The 22591-nt window shown below is 35.8% G+C and overlaps 1 protein-coding gene across 1 annotated transcript in view; it reads left to right on the top strand.

Moving 5' to 3' along the window:
• The window catches only part of LOC126811157 (tubby-related protein 4), a 321131-nt gene that overhangs the window by 170436 nt on the left and 128104 nt on the right, over positions 1 to 22591 (top strand). The window contains exons 7-8 of the mRNA XM_050536678.2: positions 4346 to 4488; positions 11679 to 11906. Of these exons, the coding sequence (XP_050392635.1) occupies positions 4346 to 4488; positions 11679 to 11906 (371 nt within the window). The remainder of the gene's footprint in view (positions 1 to 4345; positions 4489 to 11678; positions 11907 to 22591) is intronic.

The following is a 22591-nucleotide window of genomic DNA, read 5'->3' as shown; positions in this document are numbered from 1 at the left end:
TAATAACATTTTCATGTCTTGTATGATATTAGTCTTCATTTGCTCTTTTAGTACAGTAGTATCTCATGATAATACCACCTTAAAGAAGCATTATTTGAGAGTTAAATCTGCCCATTGCAGGTTTTTATTATACGCCCACATGCCGTCGCCCCCGTCCGTCCCTCGTCCACAATTTCTTGTGAACACTCTACAGACTACATTTATCATCTGATTGTTTTGAAATTGATATATGTTGTTTGCATTAGTGAGATGAAGAAGCCTATTTAACTTCAATAACTTCCATTAATTTCTTCTGGAGTTATGGCCCTTGTTCCACTTTGTTGCACCTTGTGAACGCTCTAACGACAAAAGTTATCAACCGATCTGTATGAAATTTATATCAGGGGTGCACAATTTCACTTTTGAACCACTAGCAGGCGGACAGAATGCGAAATTTCAGCTGTCCAACAAAAAAATTAACCTGTCCCGGGCGTCGGGCGATGGGTATTGTGCACCACCGTTATATGCATCATTTGAATTAGTAAAACAAAGCAGCCTATTGAATTTCAGCAATTTTTGTTAATTAAATCTAGAGTTATGGCCCTTGTTTCACTTTGTTGAATCTTGTGAATGCTCTGTTTGAAATTCATATGCATCATTTAAATTAGTGAAATGAAGAAGCCTATGGAATTTCAGCAATTTCCGTTAATTACACCGTGAGTTATATGGCCCTTGTTTCACTTTATTGTACCTTGTGAATGCTCTAACAACAATAGTTATTATCCGATCTGTATGACATTTATATGCATTATTTGAATTAGTAAAACGAAAAAGCCTGTTGAATTTCAACAATTTCTGTACATTACTACCAGAGTTACATTCCTTGTTTTAGTTTTTAGAACCTTGTGAACCCTCAAACGACGAAATTTATAATGTCGTCATCTGTATGAAATTGTCTATTAAATGCCCCTAATTACCTACAAAAGAATAAATATGCGACAACCCTTGTTGACGGGTCGGACAATTTAGCTTCTGTGGGGCGCTAGAGTTACCAGATTAATCATTGAAGACTAAAGCAGACTAAAGCTAAATTCGGCACAGAGCACTCGCTGGGTGCGAAACATTGAGCGCCGGAGGCGCGAACTTACTAGGAGGGTTTGGGGGCATGCCCCCCCCCCACAAATTTTTTCATTTCTAGAAGCAGGGAGATGCGTTTTCAGCCGTTTTGTGACGGTGGTTACACTAAAAATATATGTTGTTGAATGGGTTATTGATGGGCATTATTTCGATTGTCACATGTTAGTAATATTTGTAGGAGCCCGTCCGTAATTTTGCCATGATATCCATACCTGTTTTTTATACGCCCACATTGAAATGTGGTCGTATATTGTCGTCGCCCCCGTCCGTCCGTCCATCGGTCCATCGGTCCGTCGGTCCATAATTGCTTGTGGACGCTCTAGAGGCTAAAGTTAATATCTGATTGACTTTAAATTTATACACAGTGTTTAAAGTCTTGAGACGAAGAAGCCTATCGATTTTCAGCGATTTCCGATAATTACTGCCAGAGTTATGGCCCTTGATCACTTTTAATCGCTAAGTAATAAGAGGAATTATAGATGAAATACAATAAAAATCATATTATTGTCTACAAGATAACAATTGGTTATTAAAGGGGCTCCTATTTTAGTCATACGTTTTCATTTTGTATGGCGCATGCATTTCACATAAATTTATTTTTGTGAACTGTTATATTTCGCAAAATTATACCCAAGATCATACGTCAATTTCTATAAAGCCAATCGCATTGTAATACCAGTTTTAGGGCTGTATTATGCACTTTCGGCACACCTCGGTTTTTTCTACGAAACCCGAGGAATGCCGAATGTATTGTGCACTGAACTATATTTAGATCAGAAGTGGTGTGCTGTCGTGCTGAAGTAAGAGTGCTTGTAGCAAACGCTGTTTTTATACATTATAATCACTAGTTATGTGTTATTATTTTCAATTGGAAAACACCTGATTTGAAAACCGGGACATTTAGGCACGTGAGAAGCCTCGGGATGGGACGACAAAAAGGACCCCATAAACTGGGACTGTCCCGGTAAAACCGGGACGTATGGTAGCACTACTGTGGGCATATGTTTTGTTGCCTGGCAAGCTATTTTTTGGCTTCAAATGTTATATAAATTATTATTTAGACATTTATTCACATGACAAGCCTATTATCAACTGTCAAAACTTCAAACTGCAGTCATAACTTCACTCAGAATAAAGTAATTTGAATGCAATTTTCAATATGTTCATTTTGAATTATCTATATAGCAGAACGGCCAGCTCTTCATCTAAATCTTACATAATGCATCTCTAATAAAGTTTTCTATTGATTGTGTCCATTTCTTCTATATGTGGATAAGGTAACTGTAATATGCACGGTCCATCATGCATTATGCCACCCTAACCGACGATATTTTCTTATAGCTTTATTTTGTCTTTTTTTTAATTAATAATTGTTAAATATGTTGTAAATCAACGCTTTCTTCCTATTGAAATGTTTGGATGTCAGTTGTCAATTATTTTTTTTTACCAACAAAGAGTTTATTATTATTATTATTACAAGGCAAAGCAAATCGCTTGCTATAGCCAACATAGGTACATAGAATATATTTGGTGTGTGAACGATCACCAAATATATCGAAAAATGTTCCAGAATCAACAATAGGTAGAAACTGAGTTTGAAAACAGAAGATTCTTATTAGGGCGTACCACTTTTGCAAATGTAGTTGCTGGAATGCAGCACTATGTGCCTGCTGATTCCTTTAGTTAGGTGATCGACCATAGTTTGAGAATTTTCCCGCTTCGTTTTTTATGCGAGCGCCATTTTGTAATTTCAGGAAAAATCCACATTTTTGGAAATACCAGTACTTAAATTTTTGAAAAATAGATTTCTCTGTATTTAGATGACCGAATGTACTTTATTATATTAGGCATCAGTATGATAGTAAGTACCTGTAAATTTTTTCACGAACTTCTGACATTTAGAGAAGGGGTTGTCATTTTGGAACATTCATACAATTTCGTCAAAGTGACCTTAGGTTCTATAGCTTAATAATTGCCCCGTTTCCAGATTTCCAACAAAGAACACAAAGTCAAAAGGCAGGGGACTATTAAAATTGGTTTGTCCATCTGTAGTCTGTCTGTCTGTCCGTCACACTTTTTGGGACACAATAACCTAATTGGGCTAGAATGTTCAAACTTGGTGTAGGTATTTATTAGGTCAATGCCTTGATGGAGTTCGAAGATGAGCATTTTCTGCTTAGGGTAAGCAGAGATAAGCAATTTGATTGGTTGATGCTTTGGGACATGATAACTTTAGTTCTAATTAAGTGAGAGTGATGAAACTTGGTTTATAGTTTCATTACATCAATACCTTGACTAAGTTCGATAATGAGCATTTTCTGCCCAGGGTAAGCAGAGCGATAAGCAATTTGATTGGCCAAGACTTTGGAACACAATAACTCTCCTTCTAATTGAGCTAGAATGTTGAAACTTGGTGTAGGTGTTTATTAGGTCAGTGCCTTGATGGAGATCGAAATGGGCATTTTCTGCTTAGGGTAAGCAGACATAAGCAATTTGATTGGTTGATGCTTTGGGACATGATAACTTTAGTTCTAATTAAGTGAGAGTGATGTGATGAAACTTGGTGTCAGGTGAATGCCTTGATGGAGTTCAAAGATGAGAATTTTCTGCTTAGGGTAAGCAGAGATAAGCAATTTGATTGGTTGATGCTTTGGGACACGAAAACTTTAGTTCTAATTAAGTGAGAGTGATGAAATTTGGTATATTGGGCATATTCCTGGTCGGACGTTTGGAAAATTGTGTAGGACATGTCCAAAATATACGGGCGAAATAGCATGAATGTTCCAAAATGACAACCCCTTTTCAAAATGTCGGGAGAAGTTCGAGAATAATATTTACAGGTAGTTACAATCATACTGGTGCCTAATAAAATACATTCGTCATCTAAATACAGAGAAATCTATTTTTTAAAAATTTGGGTTTTCCAAAAATGTGGATTTTTCCTGAAATTTTAAAATGGCAGCCTGCAGTCCTAAAGGGCGGGACAGTTCTCAAACTTAATTGGTCGATCAACTAACTTCACTAGAAGAATCGCTAGACACAGTACTTCATTCCAGCAATTACTTTTGCAAGGTGGTATGCTCTAACTTAAAATTGTAATTCCAATTATTTTACTATATATTTCAATCCTTTCTTTTCTATGGAAGGAAATTGTGACAATACTTGAATTGTTGAATAGTTTTCCAATAGTGTCTGTCTGTGCTATTATACTTAACTTTTCTTTATTTAGGTCTGAAAATAGATTGGTCTAATTGTGGAGAGTACTTAGTTGTTGGTGGCTTCATTAGACTTCCTAATTTACAGTGTCGTAATGAACTTCACTTCTATTCTAAAGATGGAACATTACGGCATCTAATCTCAATACCAACACAGGTTAAGAATACATTATTTCTTTTCTTTAATAGGATATTGAACACATTTCTTATTTTATAAACATACCATTATTTTTTTTTTGTCCCCCGGCTTTCGAAGAAAGCAGGGGACTATTAAAATGGGTCCGTCCGTCCGTCCGTCTGTCTGGCCCTCTGTCACATTTTTTGAGACACAATATAGCTCACCTTCTAATTGAGCTAGAATGTTCAAACTTGGTGTAGGTGTTTATAACTTTAGTTTAATTAATAAGTGAGAGTGATGAAACTTGGTGTATAGTTTCATTACATCAATACCTTGACTAATTTTGATAGTGAGCATTTTCTGGTCAGAGTAAGCAGAGCGATAAGCAATCTGATTGGTTGAGGCTTTGGAACACAATAACTCTCCTTCTAATTGAGGTAGAATGTCCAAACTCTGTATAGGTATTCATTAGGTGAATGCCTTGATGGAGTTCAAAGATGAACATTTTCTGCTTACCCGAAGCAGAGATAAGCAATTTGATTGGTTGATGCTTTGGGACACGATAACTCTGGTTCTAATAAAGTGAGATTGATTAAACTTGGTGTATAGTTTCATCCCATCAATACCTTGTCTAAGTTCGATAATTAGCATTTTTGGGTAAGCAGAGCAATATGCAATTTGATTGGTCGAGACTTTGGAGCTTGACAACTTTGATTCTAGTTGAGTGATAGTGGTGAAACTTTGTGTATAGTTTCATTACATCAATACCTTAACAAAGTTTGATGCTGAGCATTTTCTGTTTAGGCAAACTAGAGACTTCAATTTGATTGGTCGAGACTTTGGAACACAATAACTGCCTTCTAATTGAGGTAGAATGTTCAAACTTGGTGTAGGTGTCTATTAGGTGAATGCATTCCTAGACTTTGATCATGCGCATTTTCCACTAAGCGGAAATAAGCAATTTGATTGATTGAGACTTTGGAACATGATAACCTTGGTTCTAATTGGGTGAGAACGATGGAACTCATTATATCAATACCTTGACTCAGTTCAATGATGAGAATTTTCTGCTTAGGCTAAGTAACGATAACTAATTTGATTGGTCAAGACTTTGGAGGATAACAACTCTGCTTTTAATTGAGGTAGAGTGTTTAAACTTCATGTAGATGTTCGTTAGGTGAATGTCTTGACCCCGAGTTCAATCTAAGCAGAGCTAAGCAATTTCATTTGTCTATGCTTTGGGATAAGATAACTTTGATTCGAACTGATGGAGAGTGATGAAACTTAGTGTATAGTTTCACTACCAGGTACTTCAAAACCTTGACTGAGTTTAATTGTGAACATATTCTATTTAGATTTAGACTAAGTATAGATAATCAGTTTTACACACTGGACCCTTTGTTCTGACTCGGGTGATCAACCTGTAATGGGTTGTTTTAGCACGTGCACAGGTGATCATTTGAGGAAAAGTAGGCGTTCATATAAATGAACACCACAACATACTAACCCAGTGATTGTCAAAACAGAACACGCATTTTCGTGCATGAACTGTATTAGAAATAACAAGAAACGCCATGTTAATTAAAAAAGATAAATACATGTAGTTAAAACAATAAATAAATATTTTTCAATGTGGAGTGTGAAATAGTATCATTAGCTAGAAAACACATCCAATAGTAATAGTATAAGGAACAAATACACAAAACCTAGTGAACTGGGATAAATTTCTGTTTGGTCTTGTTTTAGATAATTGTAATCTTGTAAAATACCTTTCCTACATCATCGCACATGCTATTTTTATACGCCCACATTTTCATGTGGACGTATTATGCCGTCGCCCCTGTCTGTCCGGACGTCCGTCCATCCACAATTGTTTGTGGACTCTCTACAGGTCACAATTCTTATCTGATTTTGACGAAACTTGATATGTAGGTTTATCCCCAAAAGATCTCGGCTGCTTTCGATATTGGCATGTATCGGATCGAAACTTCATGGATTATGGCCCCTGATTGTACGAAAAATCACGTTTTTAGCTTGTGGACCGTATAGAGGTCACAATTTTTATCCAATTTTTTTGAAACTTGAAATGTAAGTTTATAACCCAAAGATCTCAGTTCCTTTCGATATTCGCGCATATTGGACTGTAACTTCCTGAATTATGGCCCCTGATTGTACGAAAAATCACGTTTTTAGCTTGTGGACCCTATAGAGGTCATAATTTTTATCCGATTTAAAAAACCGTATTATTATATCACCGTTACATCCTAAGGAAGGTTGAGTTCGAATTTCGTGAAAATCGGCTCAAAATTGACAGACAAAATGGCCGCCGTTCGTTCTCAAATAGCGTAAAAATATTGTATATCAAGGTTGTGGACCCTATAGAGGTCACAATTTTTGTCCGATTTAGTTGAAAATTAAAATGTAAGTTTATAACCCAAAGATCTCGGTTCCTTTTGATATTCGCGCATATCGGACTGTAACTTCCTGAATTATGGCCCCTGATTGTACGAAAAATCACGTTTTTAGCTTGTGGACCCTATAGAGGTCATAATTTTTATCCAATTTAAAAAAACGTATTATTATATCACCGTTACACCCAAAGGAAGGTTGAGTTCGAATTTCGTGAAAATCGGCCCAAAATTGACAGACAAAATGGCCACCGTTCGTTCTCAAATAGCGTAAAAATAGGGTATATCAAGGTTGTGGACCCTATAGAGGTCACAATTTTTATCCGATTTTTTTGAAACTTGAAATGTAAGTTTATAACCCAAAGATCTCGGTTCGTTTCGATATTCGCGCATATCGGACTGTAACTTCCTGAATTATGGCCCCTGATTGTACGAAAAATCACGTTTTTAGCTTGTGGACCCTATATTGGACATAATTTTTATCCGATTTAAAAAAACGTATTATTATGTCACCGTTACACCCTAAGGAAGGTTGAGTTCGAATTTCGTGAAAATCGGCCCAAAATTGACAGACAAAATGGCCGCCGTTCGTTCTCAAATAGCGTAAAAATATGGTATATCAAGGTTGTGGACCCTATAGAGGTCACAATTTTTATCCGATTTTGTTGAAAATTGAAATGTAAGTTTATAACCCAAAGATCTCGGTTCCTTTCGATATTCGCGCATATTGGACTGTAACTTCCTGAATTATGGCCCCTGATTGTACGAAAAATCACGTTTTTAGCTTGTGGACCCTATAGAGGTCATAATTTTTATCCGATTTAAAAATCCGTATTATTATATCACCGTTACACCCTAAGGGAGGTTGAGTTCGAATTTCGTGAAAATCGGCCCAAAATTGACAGACAAAATGGCCGCCGTTCGTTCTCAAATAGCGTAAAAATATGGTATATCAAGGTTGGGGACTCTATAGAGGTCACAATTTTTGTCCGATTTAGTTGAAAATTGAAATGTAAGTTTATAACCCAAAGATCTCGGTTCCTTTCGATATTCACGCATATCGGACTGTAACTTTCTGAATTATGGCCCCTGATTGTACGAAAAATCACGTTTTTAGCTTGTGGACCCTATAGAGGTCAAAATTTTTATCCGATTTAAAAAAACGTATTATTATATCACCGTCACACCCTAAGGAAGGTTGAGTTCGAATTTCGTGAAAATCGGCCCAAAATTGACAGACAAAATGGCCGCCGTTCGTTCTCAAATAGCGTAAAAATATGGTATATCAAGGTTGTGGACCCTATAGAGGTCACAATTTTTATCCGATTTTGTTGAAAATTGAAATGTAAGTTTATAACCCAAAGATCTCGGTTCCTTTCGATATTCGCGCATATCGGACTGTAACTTCCTGAATTATGGCCCCTGATTGTACGAAAAATCACGTTTTTAGCTTGTGGACCCTATAGAGGTCATAATTTTTATCCGATTTAAAAAACCGTATTATTATATCACCGTTACACCCTAAGGGAGATTTTGTCCGATTTAGTTGAAAATTGAAATGTAAGTTTATAACCCAAAGATCTCGGTTCCTTTCGATATTCGCGTATATCGGACTGTAACTTTCTGAATTATGGCCCCTGATTGTACGAAAAATCACGTTTTTAGCTTGTGGACCCTATAGAGGTCATAATTTTTATCCGATTTAAAAAACCGTATTATTATATCACCGTCACACCCTAAGGAAGGTTGAGTTCGAATTTCGTGAAAATCGGCCCAAAATTGACAGACAAAATGGCCGCCGTTCGTTCTCAAATAGCGTAAAAATAGGGTATATCAAGGTTGTGGACCCTATAGAGGTCACAATTTTTATCCGATTTTGTTGAAAATTGACATGTAAGTTTATAACCCAAAGATCTCGGTTCCTTTCGATATTCGCGCATATCGGACTGTAACTTCCTGAATTATGGCCCCTGATTGTACGAAAAATCACGTTTTTAGCTTGTGGACCCTATAGAGGTCATAATTTTTATCCGATTTAAAAAAACGTATTATTATATCACCGTTACACCCTAAGGGAGGTTGAGTTCGAATTTCGTGAAAATCGGCCCAAAATTGACAGACAAAATGGCCGCCGTTCATTCTCAAATAGCGTAAAAATATGGTATATCAAGGTTGTGGACTCTATAGAGGTCACAATTTTTGTCCGATTTAGTTGAAAATTGAAATGTAAGTTTATAACCCAAAGATCTCGGTTCCTTTCGATATTCGCGCATATCGGACTGTAACTTCCTCATTATGGCCCCTGATTGTACGAAAAATCACGTTTTTAGCTTGTGGACCCTATAGAGGTCATAATTTTTATCCGATTTCAAAAACCATATTATTATATCACCGTTACACAAAAAGGAAGGTTGAGTTCGAATTTCGTGAAAATCGGCCCAAAATTGACAGACAAAATGGCCACCGTTCGTTCTCAAATAGCGTAAAAATAGGGTATATCAAGGTTGTGGACCCTATAGAGGTCACAATTTTTATCCGATTTTTTTGAAACTTGAAATGTAAGTTTATAACCCAAAGATCTCGGTTCCTTTCGATATTCGTGCATATCGGACTGTAACTTCCTGAATTATGGCCCTTGATAGTAGGAAAAATCACTTTCTTGTTAGCTTGTTCTCTATCCATCTCTCGAAAATGTGGGCGTATCCTGCCTGGCAGCCGCTGGTTTTTGCACATGGTTAGTTTGTTCTGTGGCTGACAATTCGTGAATGTAAAACGTATTGCAGTCAATACAGCATACCCCATTCATGCCAAATAGATATTACATTATTCATTGGTCTGTTGTGGATTTTAAAGATAGATTGCCAGGCAACGAAACATACGCCCACAACAGCTAAGTCGTCTGGGCAGTCAGTAAGGGGTGTCACATATTTTTTCCTTTGTCAGTAAGGAGAGAGAGAAATGGGGTTTAACGTACACTCGACACGAACTAGGTCATTTCGGGACTCACATGGTTCAATTTTATTTCAAAAATTTGCTGGCGCGTAGGGGTCTTTAGCAGTGGGAGGAAACCAGAGGACCCGGAGAAAATCCATGAGATTGGACAGGTTACCCTACACCTTGTCACGTACAACCGGGGAATCAAAACCATGCCAGTTGACTCAATGACAGACCTTATGATACAACACACACACGCTAACCATTCGGCCATCGAACCCCCCCTTATTGGTAAGGAAAACATTTGCAACACACTAAAATATAATTACGAATAACAAAACCATTAAGTAATTGTCATACTTGTTTGGCTTCTAATTCTGACCTATATGACGTTGAGTACTCAAAACATAAAATATCAAGGGCCATAAATCTGGAAGTCATTATTGGAAATCATTGAAAATCAATAGGATTCTTCGTCTCATGACCATAATTGTTTAGCCTCCAGAGCATGGACACCCGACGGGAGCGACGACAATATACGACATGTTGGCGTATAAAAAAACTGTTGAAAACCGGAAATCAGCAAATAGGCTTAAAATACATTTATCCATGTACCAATCCAAATTCCTTAAAATTGTATTTCAAAAACCTGTATTTCATCTATCTTGAACCCCTCTGTCTCGATACTTTTGAAAAAAATAAATGTGCAATTAAGTAATTTTTGTCATCTATTTATTTGGATTTCGGCAGGGGACATCAGCCTCACAGTTGGCTTGTTTCTCCAAATATCCAAGACAGAATTTAAACAGTGGTTTTATGTTTCTTTAACATAATATAGAAAATTATATTTGTTCACCGCCTTTCGAAGAAAGCATGTCTGTCTGTCTGTCCATCTGTCACACTTTTTGGGACACAATAACTCTCTTTCTAATTAAGCTAGAATGTTCAAACTTGGTGTAGGTGTTTATTAGGTCAATGCCTTGTACGAAAAAATCTTTTTTTTTAGCTTATGGGCACTCTAGAGGTCACAATTTTTATACAAGATGAGATAAGCAATTTGATTGGTTGATGCTTTGGGACACGATAACTTTAGTTCTAATTAAGTGACAGTGATGAAACTTGGTGTATAGTTTCATTACATCAATACCTTGACTAAGTTTGATAATGAGCATTTTCTGCTTTGGGTAAGCAGAGCGATAAGCAATTTGATTGGTCGATGCCATGATGGAGTTTGATGATGAACATTGTCTACTTAGAGTAAGCAGAGATAAGCAATCTGATTGGTTGATGCTTTGGGGCACGATAACTTTGGTTATAGTGAAGTGAGAGCGATGAAACTCTGAATATAGATTCAGTATATCTTTACCTTGACTAAGCTCGATGGTGAGAATTTTCTGCTTAGGCTAAGGAGCGATAAGCAGTTTAATTGATTGGTCAAGACATAACAACTCTGCTTTTAATTGAAGTAGAATGTTTAAACTTGATGTAGATGTTCATTAGGTGAATGTCTTGACTGAGTTCATTGATTAACATTTCAAGCTAGAGCTAAGCAATTTCATTGGTCGATGCTTTGGGACAAGATAACTTTGATGGTATCTGATAGAGAGTGGTGAAACTTAGTGTATAGTTGATAATCAGTTTGATTGCTCGATACTTTTGAAAAAAAAAAATGTGCGATTAATTAATATGTGTCATCTATTTATTTTAGCACTTCGGTGGGGGACATCAGCTTCACTGTTGGCTTGTTATTTTTTATTCTATAACATCAATCAATTTAGTGTCTAGAATTAGAAAGATATTCCCACAAATTAAAAAATTGATCTTTCCTTGAAAAGTAGAAAAGCAATAATAAGAATTTCATTTTATTTTATTTTTTTTATTTTTTAGGGTAAACCTTTAACAGCATTAACATGGGGTCATAATGATAAACGATTGTTTATAGCAGCTGGGTGTAATTTATATGTAGCTTGGGTTAATAAACAGATAGCTCCTCTATACTTTCTTTGTCAGCGTGTCACTCAAACCTGTATTCAGCAAGAAAAAAATGCAACACGACTTCCTCTTCCAGTTAGATTAAGATTAGGTATACAGGCTTTGTTTTCTCCTACAGTCAAGGTATGTATAAATGTTCCATGTGCTGTGATTTACGATATCTTTATACTGTGTCATGCAGTGAGCTTATTCCAAAAAACTAGAATAATACCTATTTAGGCTATTCAATTGTTAACACAAGGTACAATTTTATGGATACACAATTACTGAGTTTAATACTAAGCGACGTTTCGACGAGGATACTCTCGTCTTTATCAAGCAAATGATACAGGTATGTGAATAGTAGGCAGATATATACAGAATATACTTATGTCACTTCCGGTGCCACGTTATCTAGCAATATCAATTTCATTTATACATTTCTTATCATGTGTAACATATGCCAAAAATGTGATCCTGCCAAAATTGTTACTAACTTACCGCTAAGTTAGCTGACTTTCTAATGGGAGAAGCAATTTTTGGATATCTATATGACCGTATTGATCCAAGCCATATGTCCATTGGAATCGAATATCATAATGTTAAACGAATAATAAATATAACTGACTTCAAAACAATGTTTTGAAGGCTAATTATACAGTTTTTGCCAAAATTACATTACTTTCGATGATAATAATTGACACTTTTATAGACCAAAAACCTTAAAAAGTGACTTCTAGAATATCGTCAATTTCTCTGCAACTGAACACGTTAGAAACCATTTGTGACCCCCCCCCCCCCCCTAGCATACTGAGTCACAATGAGGAAATTTTAAAAATTGAGTTATTGTTATTTTTGAGAAAAAGCGAGTCAAAGATTTGGTATGTTCCGAAACAAAATCCCATAGCAACCAGGCCATTTATTTGCTGTTGTCGTTGAATATATCTTTCCATGGGTTTTCAGGGGTGCTGAAGACGAAAATTTGATCTGACTATTTCCGCAATTTATTTGCTATTTTGTCATTTAATATGTTTTTTATTTAGGATTTCAAGGGTGCTGACGACGAAAATCGTAATAAATGCACTCCTTTCGTAATGAAACATCCACAACACATGCGGCATAATATTCACATGATAGTGTTATACTGAAGAACAATCTATACATTAGTAGTCTGTTGTGTATATTATAACTTTGGTGAGATTAACAGTTAATCTCATCAATTAATTATAATTAGCACCTTAGTGCCAGCTAGTGGTCAGGAGATTAAGATTGTTGATTGGATTATCATCAAAGAAGCCGCCACAGCTGTACGCGTTTTCATTTAACAAATTTAACTATTGTTATTTTCAGGTACCGTGACGTTATCAAAATATGAGTCCCTATAGAAATGTCAATTTCATAGTCAAGAAATGCTTACGTTCACTTTCGTGCATTTTGGCTTTGATGTAAATATCAACATTATTCAGAGGATACTCAATGGCAGACTCGAGAATCGTCGCATTTTGTCTCGTTGGTCGTTCTCATTTTTTTGACCCATGGCGATAAGAGAATTTTAAAAAATAATATCCAAGATGCATTCCTTACTTTGCATGTCGTATGAAGAAGCGACAGTAAACGGAATTCAGCTATCAATAAAATTCTCTTCGAAAAGAAAATTATCGGCCATTTTGTTTATTTCCATTTAAGGCCTATAGATTATTTTTTTAAAGATGATATGAGATATCAAATAATCACCACTTGGATTAATTATTCGGAGTAAATAATGAGTTGTCGACGGCTTTATCATTGACCTGTGACAGTTGATTAGTAATAGTATTACTTAATGACACACACCCACTTGTCGATTAATTTACATAATCAGCCATGTGGTTTCAATTAACACTCAAACGGCAATCTATATACGATCAGAATTAATTTTTTTTCTGCCACCTATCAAAGTGAATCGCATGTAGGTACCCAAAAACATTATCACCAAAACCAAATATTTATCGATAATGCCTTGCATGCGGTGTCTGGGCCTATCAGCAAAAGAGTTGTGTAGACAGCATGGCAACAGCCTGAGTTTATTTATATTTTTTAGGGATTTTAAAACTCGATTGTATCCGTTCAAAATCAATTCGACAATATTTTGATCATATTTGTAAGATAGAGATGCTCCGCTTTACAACGATATCAATTGTTATGCAAGAGGATTGACTGGTCATCCCGCTGCGAGCCAAGAAAAATAACTAATTTCGCCGAGAATTTTAAGAAATAGGACAGATTTAAGAATACTGTACTCTTACAAAACGTTCAACTTCAAATACAGGTGTTTTAAAATGTTTTATTGCTATTTTGATCTTTTGTGTCGATAGATAGTATATTTATAGACTCATTTTTGTGAAAATCTCAATTTCGATCAAAATCAATATTTTCACTTATTTTGTCTTTATCTTATTATTGATACGTGCGCATTTCAACTCATTTAGCTGTGGCCAGTCACATTTTATGGTATCTGTATGATCGTATGGGTTCATTCTGTTTGTTGGTTGGAATCAAATATCATAATTTTAAAAACATTACAAATCAGACTCATTTGAATAAAATATCTGTTTTGAGGGCTAAAAATACAGCTTTTGCCTAAATGACGTCATTTTCGGTGACAGTGAAAATGTTAAATTGGATTGACCTAGTCAAAAGTGGCATTAGGCATCAAATGGGAAAACAAATTTGAATGATAATTGACTCTTTTACAGGCAAATAACGTGAAGAGTGACGCATGCAAAATTGCCTATTTCTCGGCAACTGCACATATTACAAACTAATTGTGACATACATTGTCCTCGTATGGATTAATGCTACAAAATTATGAAAGTTGCGAAGAAATATTTTAAAATATCGATAAATGTTCACACTTGGCGTAGGTGTCTATTAGGTGAATGCCTTAATGGAGTTCGAAGATGAAAATTTTCTGCTTGGGGTAAGCAGAGATAAGAAATTTGATTGGTTGATGCTTTGGGACATGATAACTTTAGTTCTAATTAAGTGAGAGTGAGGACACTTGGTGTATAGCTTTATTACATCAATACCTTGACTAAGTTTGATGATGAACATTTTCTGCTGAGGGTAAGCAGAGCGATAAGCAATTTGATTGGTCAAGACTTTGGAACACAATAACTCTTCTTCTAATTGAGCTAGAATGTTCAAACTTGGTGTGGCGTTCATTAGGTGAATGCCTTGATGGAGTTCGATGATGAACATTGTCTGCTTACGGTAAGCAGAGATAAGCAATCTGATTGGTTGATGCTTTGGGGCACGATAACTTTGGTTCTAATTAAGTGAAAATGATGAAACTCCGAGTATATATTCATTATATCCATAGGCGTACGAGCGGCCGCCCCCCCATTTTGGGCACCAAAAAAGTTATATAAAAAATATCGTGTTCTTGAATGCGTCCAATTTAACAGCGAATTTAAATTCAGAGTGTCTATAGTTAGGCAATTAAATAGAAATCGTAAAGCTCGAACCCTCTATTGTTTGGAGTACAGTAAGCCACGAATTACAGTTACATAAACAACTGTTTTTAGTTGTGTATATTACAAGTAAATAAAATTTAGTTCTCTTTTATTGATGATTTAGAAATTAAGAACTTATTCATCGCAAAAGAGATATTATGATTATTATGTAACATACTAAGAACCTAACTATATTTTTGGGGCACCAACCACCACCGCCCCCCCCAGTAAAAAATTTCCCCGTACGCCTATTATTATATCATTACTTTGACTAAGTTCGATGATGAGAATTTTCTGCTTAGACTAAGGAGCAATAAGCAATTTGATTGGTCAAGACTTTGGAACATAACAACTCTGCTTTTAATTGAGGTAGAATGTTTAAACTTGGTGTAGATGTTCATTAGGTGAATGTCTTGACTGAGTTCAATGATAAACAGTTTGAGCTAGAGGTAAGCAGAGCTAAGCCATTTCATTGGTTGGTGCTTTGGGACAATATAACTTTGATTCTATCTGATAGATAGTGATGAAACTTAGTGTATAGTTGATAATCAGTTTGATTGCTTGATACTTTTCAAAAAAATGAATGTGCTATTTATTAATGTGTGTCATCTATTTATTCAGGGATTTCGGCGGGGGACATCAGCCTCACTGTTGGCTTGTTTTTTTCTTTACACCTGCATCAGCGATCACTCTTGTTCACTCATACTCCCATACATACACACTTCTCTTTATATTTTTGTTTTTCTATAGCTCAGGTTAATTTGTTTCCCATTAATAGTGTTAATACATTGATCTTTATAAATAACAGGATTCCCCTCCTTTTAATCTCTGTAAGAGTTTCTGTTGTGTAGGTGTTGTTGTAAATGGCCCCCTAATCAAAGGTGTTAAGATTTAATTATGTTTGATTCTTATCTTTGTTGCATATTCTGTATATATTTGCCTACTATTCATATACCTGTATCATTTGCTTGTACCTTGTGTTAATATGTTCAATTACTAAATGCCAATCAAAGAAGATATTCAATTTTTATTTAAATTATTTCTGATAAGTAATAACAAATTTATAAACTATGAAATATACAATGGTCCTCACAATAGTTAATTGTCTATCATGATTCACGATAATAAAACTAAAGATGTCAACAATATCTCTTTAATGTCAAGTGATTACTGTCAGGACTACATCTGACACTCAGGCTTATAGATGCCAATAAAGATTTAGACATAATTTAGTGATTTGTATCATTATGTACTTTTAATAACTCCTAATATAGATCATACTTTATTAATTCATAATATACTATTCAAAAAAAGTAGGGGATATTTGATTTTTAAGTGTTATTAAAGTCACCTAATGAAACTGACGAAGAAACAAATAACAAAATGAAATGAAGTTCACATTCATCGATTTATTCCAAATGATCGTTAGACTAAGTAAGGCACAGACTGACCATTATAAGGGTAAAATGATACCCGGGGTCAAACAGCAAAGTTACCACAGCATCACAACCAAGTCAGTAACGGGTAAATCCTCCTCTGTTTGCCAAACAAGCATTGATCCGACGTGGCATACTCCTAATGAGACGTCTAAGGTCATTTTGGTCCAGATTGTCCCATTCCTGTTGCAACGCTGCAGCAAGTTCTTGGACATTGGCAGGACGTTGTTGACGTTGACGTAACCTCTGTCCAAGCATGTCCCAGACATGCTCGATGGGGGAGAGGTCGGGACTCAGTGCTGGCCAAGGTAATGTGGTGATGTTCTGTTGTTGGAGGTAACCTGTAACGATCCTGGCCCTGTGACATCTTGCGTTGTCATCCTGGAAGATGAAACGGCGGCCATGACGTCGTGCGAACGGCACAACATGGACTGCCTAGATGTTGTCCCGGTAGTACTGGCCTGTAACACGCCCTGCAACAACATGTAAAGCCGTTCTTCCAGCAACAGTGATGCCTCCCCACACCATAACAGAACCACCCCCAAATCGATCATGTCTGATGACGTTAACGTCTTGGAAGCGCTCGTTTCGACGACGCCACACCCTCCTACGTCTGTCCAAAAAATCAACAGTGAACCTTGACTCATCTGAAAACATCACATTGCTCCAGCGTCGATTATCCCAGTGTTGACGATCCCTACACCAACGATGTCTTGCCTGAATGTGATGATCTCTCAAACAAGGGATTACGCGAGGACGTCGGGCGCGAAGGTGACCCCTGTGCAGTCGATTCCGAATCGTCTGGCCACTCACTCTCACACCAGTGTCTGTTTGAAGACGAGCGCTGATCTGATTTGCTGTGATGACACGATTTCTCAAGGCCAAGGTACGGATAAATCGATCCTGGGCTTGAGTTGTCGCCCTTGGTCGACCTGAGCGTGGTCTGTCCTGTACAGATTGTGTATCACGGTATCTGGACCATAGCCTGCTTATGACAGACTGAGAAACATTCATCGTCCGCGCCACAACCGCCTGTGTTGTGCCGATCTGTAGCATGCCAAGGGCACGTAACCTTTCATTTTGGGTAAGCCGACGCATATCAAAATTTGTTTTCTGGTCACTAAAACAATTAAACTGATGTTTCCACCCTGGAATTCAATGCCACAATGACTGTAACATTCAAAGTCAGAGTCGTGCAAATCTTGGGTTGGACCCCCATGATGATCCCAAGCATCACCTGCATTCCATGCGGTAGCTATTGGTGCATTTGGGCGTCACATGTAACTGGAAATGTTTCTTCTGTTAGGTTCTATAGTGACTTTTTTCGTAGTCATTTGCATATTTTAGTATTATGCCCCCAAATCAAATATCCCCTACTTTTTTTGAATAGTATATTACAAACACATAAGTTAAGTTCCCAATAGATGGTTTTATTTTCAACTCTAGTTACAGAAATGGTGGGAGAATGCCATGTGATTGCCACTGTTGACGAGACAGAAAGCTATTGCTTTGATGTCATATCATTACCTCATGAACCATTCTGACATCTATTATAGACATACAGGTGCCGATCAATTTAGGGAATTATATCCTAATCAACATTTAAAAACTAATAATCATACAGCAAATAATTAAGTCCACAAAGATGGTGTGTATTTTTGACTGCTTAGGAAGCGTGGCCCAATTATTCCTTCAAAAAACATTGTGTTTGTGTTTGATTCCTGAGGTAAAATAGTATTAGACATTTCACTACTAACAATATGACATGTAACTACATTGATTTTCATGACATTTGGAGTATTTTAATGTGTAATAGTTTTATGTCCACCACTATTGGTAATTGTATCTGTATCAGCCGATATATTATGTGAGAGCTATAAAACTCCGAGTATAGATTCATTATATCATTACCATGACTAAGTTTGATGAGAATTTTCTGCTTAGGCTAAGGAGTGATAAGCAACTTGACTGGTCAAGACTTTGGAACATAACAACTAAGCTTTTTTATTGAAGTAGAATGTTTAAACTTGATGTTCATTAGGTGAATGTCTTGACTGAGTTCAATAATTAACATTTCCTGCTAAAGCTAAGCAGAGCCAAGCAATTTCTGTGAGTTTGATTTTATCTGATATAAAGCGATGGAACTTAGTGTATAGTTGATAATCAGTTTGATTGCTCAGTACTTTTGAAAAAGATAAAGTGCAATTAATTAATATGTGTCATCTATTTATTTCGGGATTTTGGCGGGGGACATCAGCCTCACTGTTGGCTTGTTTACTTTGCGTAGACACCATTCTGTATTTCCAAGTCTGATTTTTTATACGCCCCCGTCCGTTCGTCCGTCCATCTGTCCGTCGTCCACAATTTCTTGTGAACTCTTTAACACCAAAAGTTATTATCTGATCTTTCTGAAATTTATATGCATTATTTAAATTAGTGAAACGAAGAAGCCTATTGAATTTCAGCAATTTCCGTTTATTACATCAAGAGTTATGGTCCTTGTGAATTCACTTTATTGAACTGTGCGAACACTCTTAACGTTTGTGATAAGATAAGGTTATAATGTCTAACATTGTTTAACTTTTTTTTATAATAAAGGTATTTTACAATTACATTGACAGTTTAATCACTCACCAAACGGCATCAGGAACTCTACGTATGATCAAGTGTATTTGATATTCATGTCCATGAATCCCGTGCAGTTTTCGCGCCAAAGTTTAACCTCATTTACTACACCCATAGTGCATGGAACCGTACAAGGTAATAAGATTCCCAGCGTTGATTGGCTGAGAAATGAGGGCGATCTATTGTTCTGCATCGAAAAATTCCATATTCGCTGTGAATTTCAAATGGAGTTATAACTAGAACTGCGACGCAGTAATGACGGGTTTCACTGGTGCCCCGTTACCCTTGAACACATGTCACTTCCTGTACCGATGAAACTATTAAACAGGTTTCCATGTAAGCATTTCACACATCAAATAAAATGTACGCAGAATCAACCAAATCCGGCAATATCAATTCATTGTATACATTTGTTACATGTAAGTGATCCTGACAAAATTACATTACTTCCGGTGATAATGAAAATTCTAAATTAGTTTTATGAAATCATAAATGGCATAAGGCATCACATGGTGAAAATTTTTATGTAAATCGAATAATAATTGCCACTTTTATAGAACAAAAACCTTGAAAAGTGACCTGTAGAAAATCGTCCATTTCTCTGCAACCGTACAAGTTAGAAACCATTTTTTGGTATCTGTATGATCGTGTGGGTTTAATCTATTTGTTGCTTGGAATCAAATATAATTTTAAAAACAATACAAATCGGACTCATTTGAATAAAATATCTGTTTTGAAGGCTAAAAATACAGTTTTTGCCAAAATGACGTTACTTCCGGTAAAAGTAAAAGTGTTAAATTACTTGTATGAAATCGTAAATGGCATTAGGTATCACACACGGGGAATTTTATGAAAATCGAATAATAATTGACACTTTTATGGACCAAAAACCTTGAGAAGTGACCTGTTGAAAATCGCCTATTTCTCCGCAACTGAACAAGTTAGAAACCATTTTGTGATATCTATATGATCCTATGGGTTCATTCTATTAGTTGATTGGAATCAACTATCCAAATATTAAACAAATAACAAATACGACTCATCTGAATAAATTATTTGTTTCGAAAGCTATAAATATAGTTTTTGCCCAAATTACGTCATTTCCGATGATATTGAAAATATTAAATTGGTTTGACCTAGTCACAATTGACATTACGCATCAAATGGTATCACTTTTATGATAATCCAATAATAATTGACTCTTTTACGGGCAAAATAGTGTAAAAAGTGACACTTGCAAAATTGACCATTTCTCGGCAACTGCTCATATTACAAACTAATTTTGAGATAGATTCTCTTCGTATGAATTTTAAAATATGAAACGCCTGAATGGGTTGTAAATAGCTCAATTTTACACCGTTTTTCACCTTTAAATCGAAATGGCGCAAAAATGAAATCGAAATTAAAAAAACTGCTTCCGACATTTTTTGCGCCTTTAAATGGTGCAACTTCTTACTTTTTACTTATTTTAAAAAAATAATATTTGCTTTCGAAATGACGTACCTAACCGCCAAAATTGTAGTTATGGTCTAAATTACGTCATTTCCGCTGCTGACAGAAAGCTTTATCAGTAATAAAAAAGTTGAGACTTTGCATCATTGAGCATATGAACTTTGTTTTATACAAATCAAGCAATAAATAATTAACCCAGAACCTATAAACTGAATTAGCCAATAGCGGCCAAGGTGAATTATCGATACAAAATTTTTTCATATTTTTGCTCAAATCACATGACCCTTTAATTATAGGTAAAGCGCCATAAAAAAATATTCATAAATAAAAAAGTTTTTTGTCAAAATTTGGCGCCTAATATCTTCGAAGATTAATCGAAAATCAAAAATCTAAACAGTCGTAGCTATTTGCCGCGTCTCAGGCTATGTCAAAATGTATCAAATGTTAAAATCCGACAATTATTGTTAATTATACGGTAATATTTAAAAAAACGACAACTTCGGTGATTTTGGACATTTCGCATTGTCACAGAAAGTTCGAAATAGCTTTAATCTCTAAGTCGCCCCCACTTTCTCAGTAAAACCGAAGACATCGAGTTGATCCGACAAATAGTTTCTGAGATATGCTCAAGTGGAAAAAAAAAAAATAATAATAATAAGAAGAATAATAATCTTAACAAAAACAATAGTGTTTCACACTGGCTACGCAGTGTGAAACTCTAATAAAAGTTGTTCTTTGTGTATAGAAATGGTCATTATTATTATATAGCTAATAATGAATATATCAACAAATGACTGGCACCATTTGTATTTCTGTACTTATAGAGAATAGGTTAGGATATCAAGTATTACGGGGTTATCCAAATTAACGGTAAATACGCTAATTGTGTGGGTTGTCTTCATTTGTCACGTGGCCTATTTAAACAAAGGACGCTTAAATGGATCTATGGCATGATAACGCTATTTTAAATTCACTCTAAAATATTCCAATCACAAATGTCCAATCTATAACAATTTAATTAAGACAATAATTTGGTGATTATGATTAGACCAGTCATGTGGTAATTGGACCGTCAATAGACCCTTGTCAACTGGTGGTGTGTATTGATAGTGCTATATTGTACAGACAGTGATTTATTGTATAGATAATGTATATACTATGTGTAGTGCCTGTGACGTCACCAGTCAATCAACCGGATTAAGGTCATAATTGAAAAGCGTTTTGGCGTGTCGGATACTTAAACGTTAACAGCCGAATCAGATTGGTGTGAACTTGCCGTAAAGTGGATATAGTAACCATTGGCTATACGTACACGAAATTTAGATTTCTCGTCTTATGTGGTCTTTATATTTGTGAAACAGAGGTCTATTGAATTTCAGCAATTTCCATCAATAATGTCTAGAGTTATGTCCCTTGTTTTACTTTATGAACCTTGTGAACGTTTGAATGACAAAAGTGATCATCCGATCTGTATGAAATTTATGTGCATTATTTAAATTAGTAAAACGAAAAGCCTGTCAAATTTCAACAATTTCTGTAGACTACTTCCAGAGTCGAGGCCCTTGTTTCAGTTTGTAGACCTTGTGAACCCTCAAACGACAAATATTATAATCTGATCTGTATGTAACTGTCTTGTAAAGGCCCCCAATTACCTACAAAGAAATAAATATGCGACAACCCTTGTCGACTGCTCGGACGATTTAGCTGCTGTGGGCATATGTTTTGTTGCCTGGTAACCTATCTTTATAATTTGATGTGTGTTTGTGTCTGAAAGAAAAGGATTGAAAGTGTATACAAAAAGATTTAATAAGTTACCAATTAC

Source organism: Patella vulgata, chromosome 2, assembly GCF_932274485.2.
Source record: "Patella vulgata chromosome 2, xgPatVulg1.2, whole genome shotgun sequence".
Taxonomy (NCBI): Eukaryota; Metazoa; Mollusca; class Gastropoda; family Patellidae; genus Patella; species Patella vulgata.
This window is presented reverse-complemented; position numbering and strand designations above follow the sequence as displayed.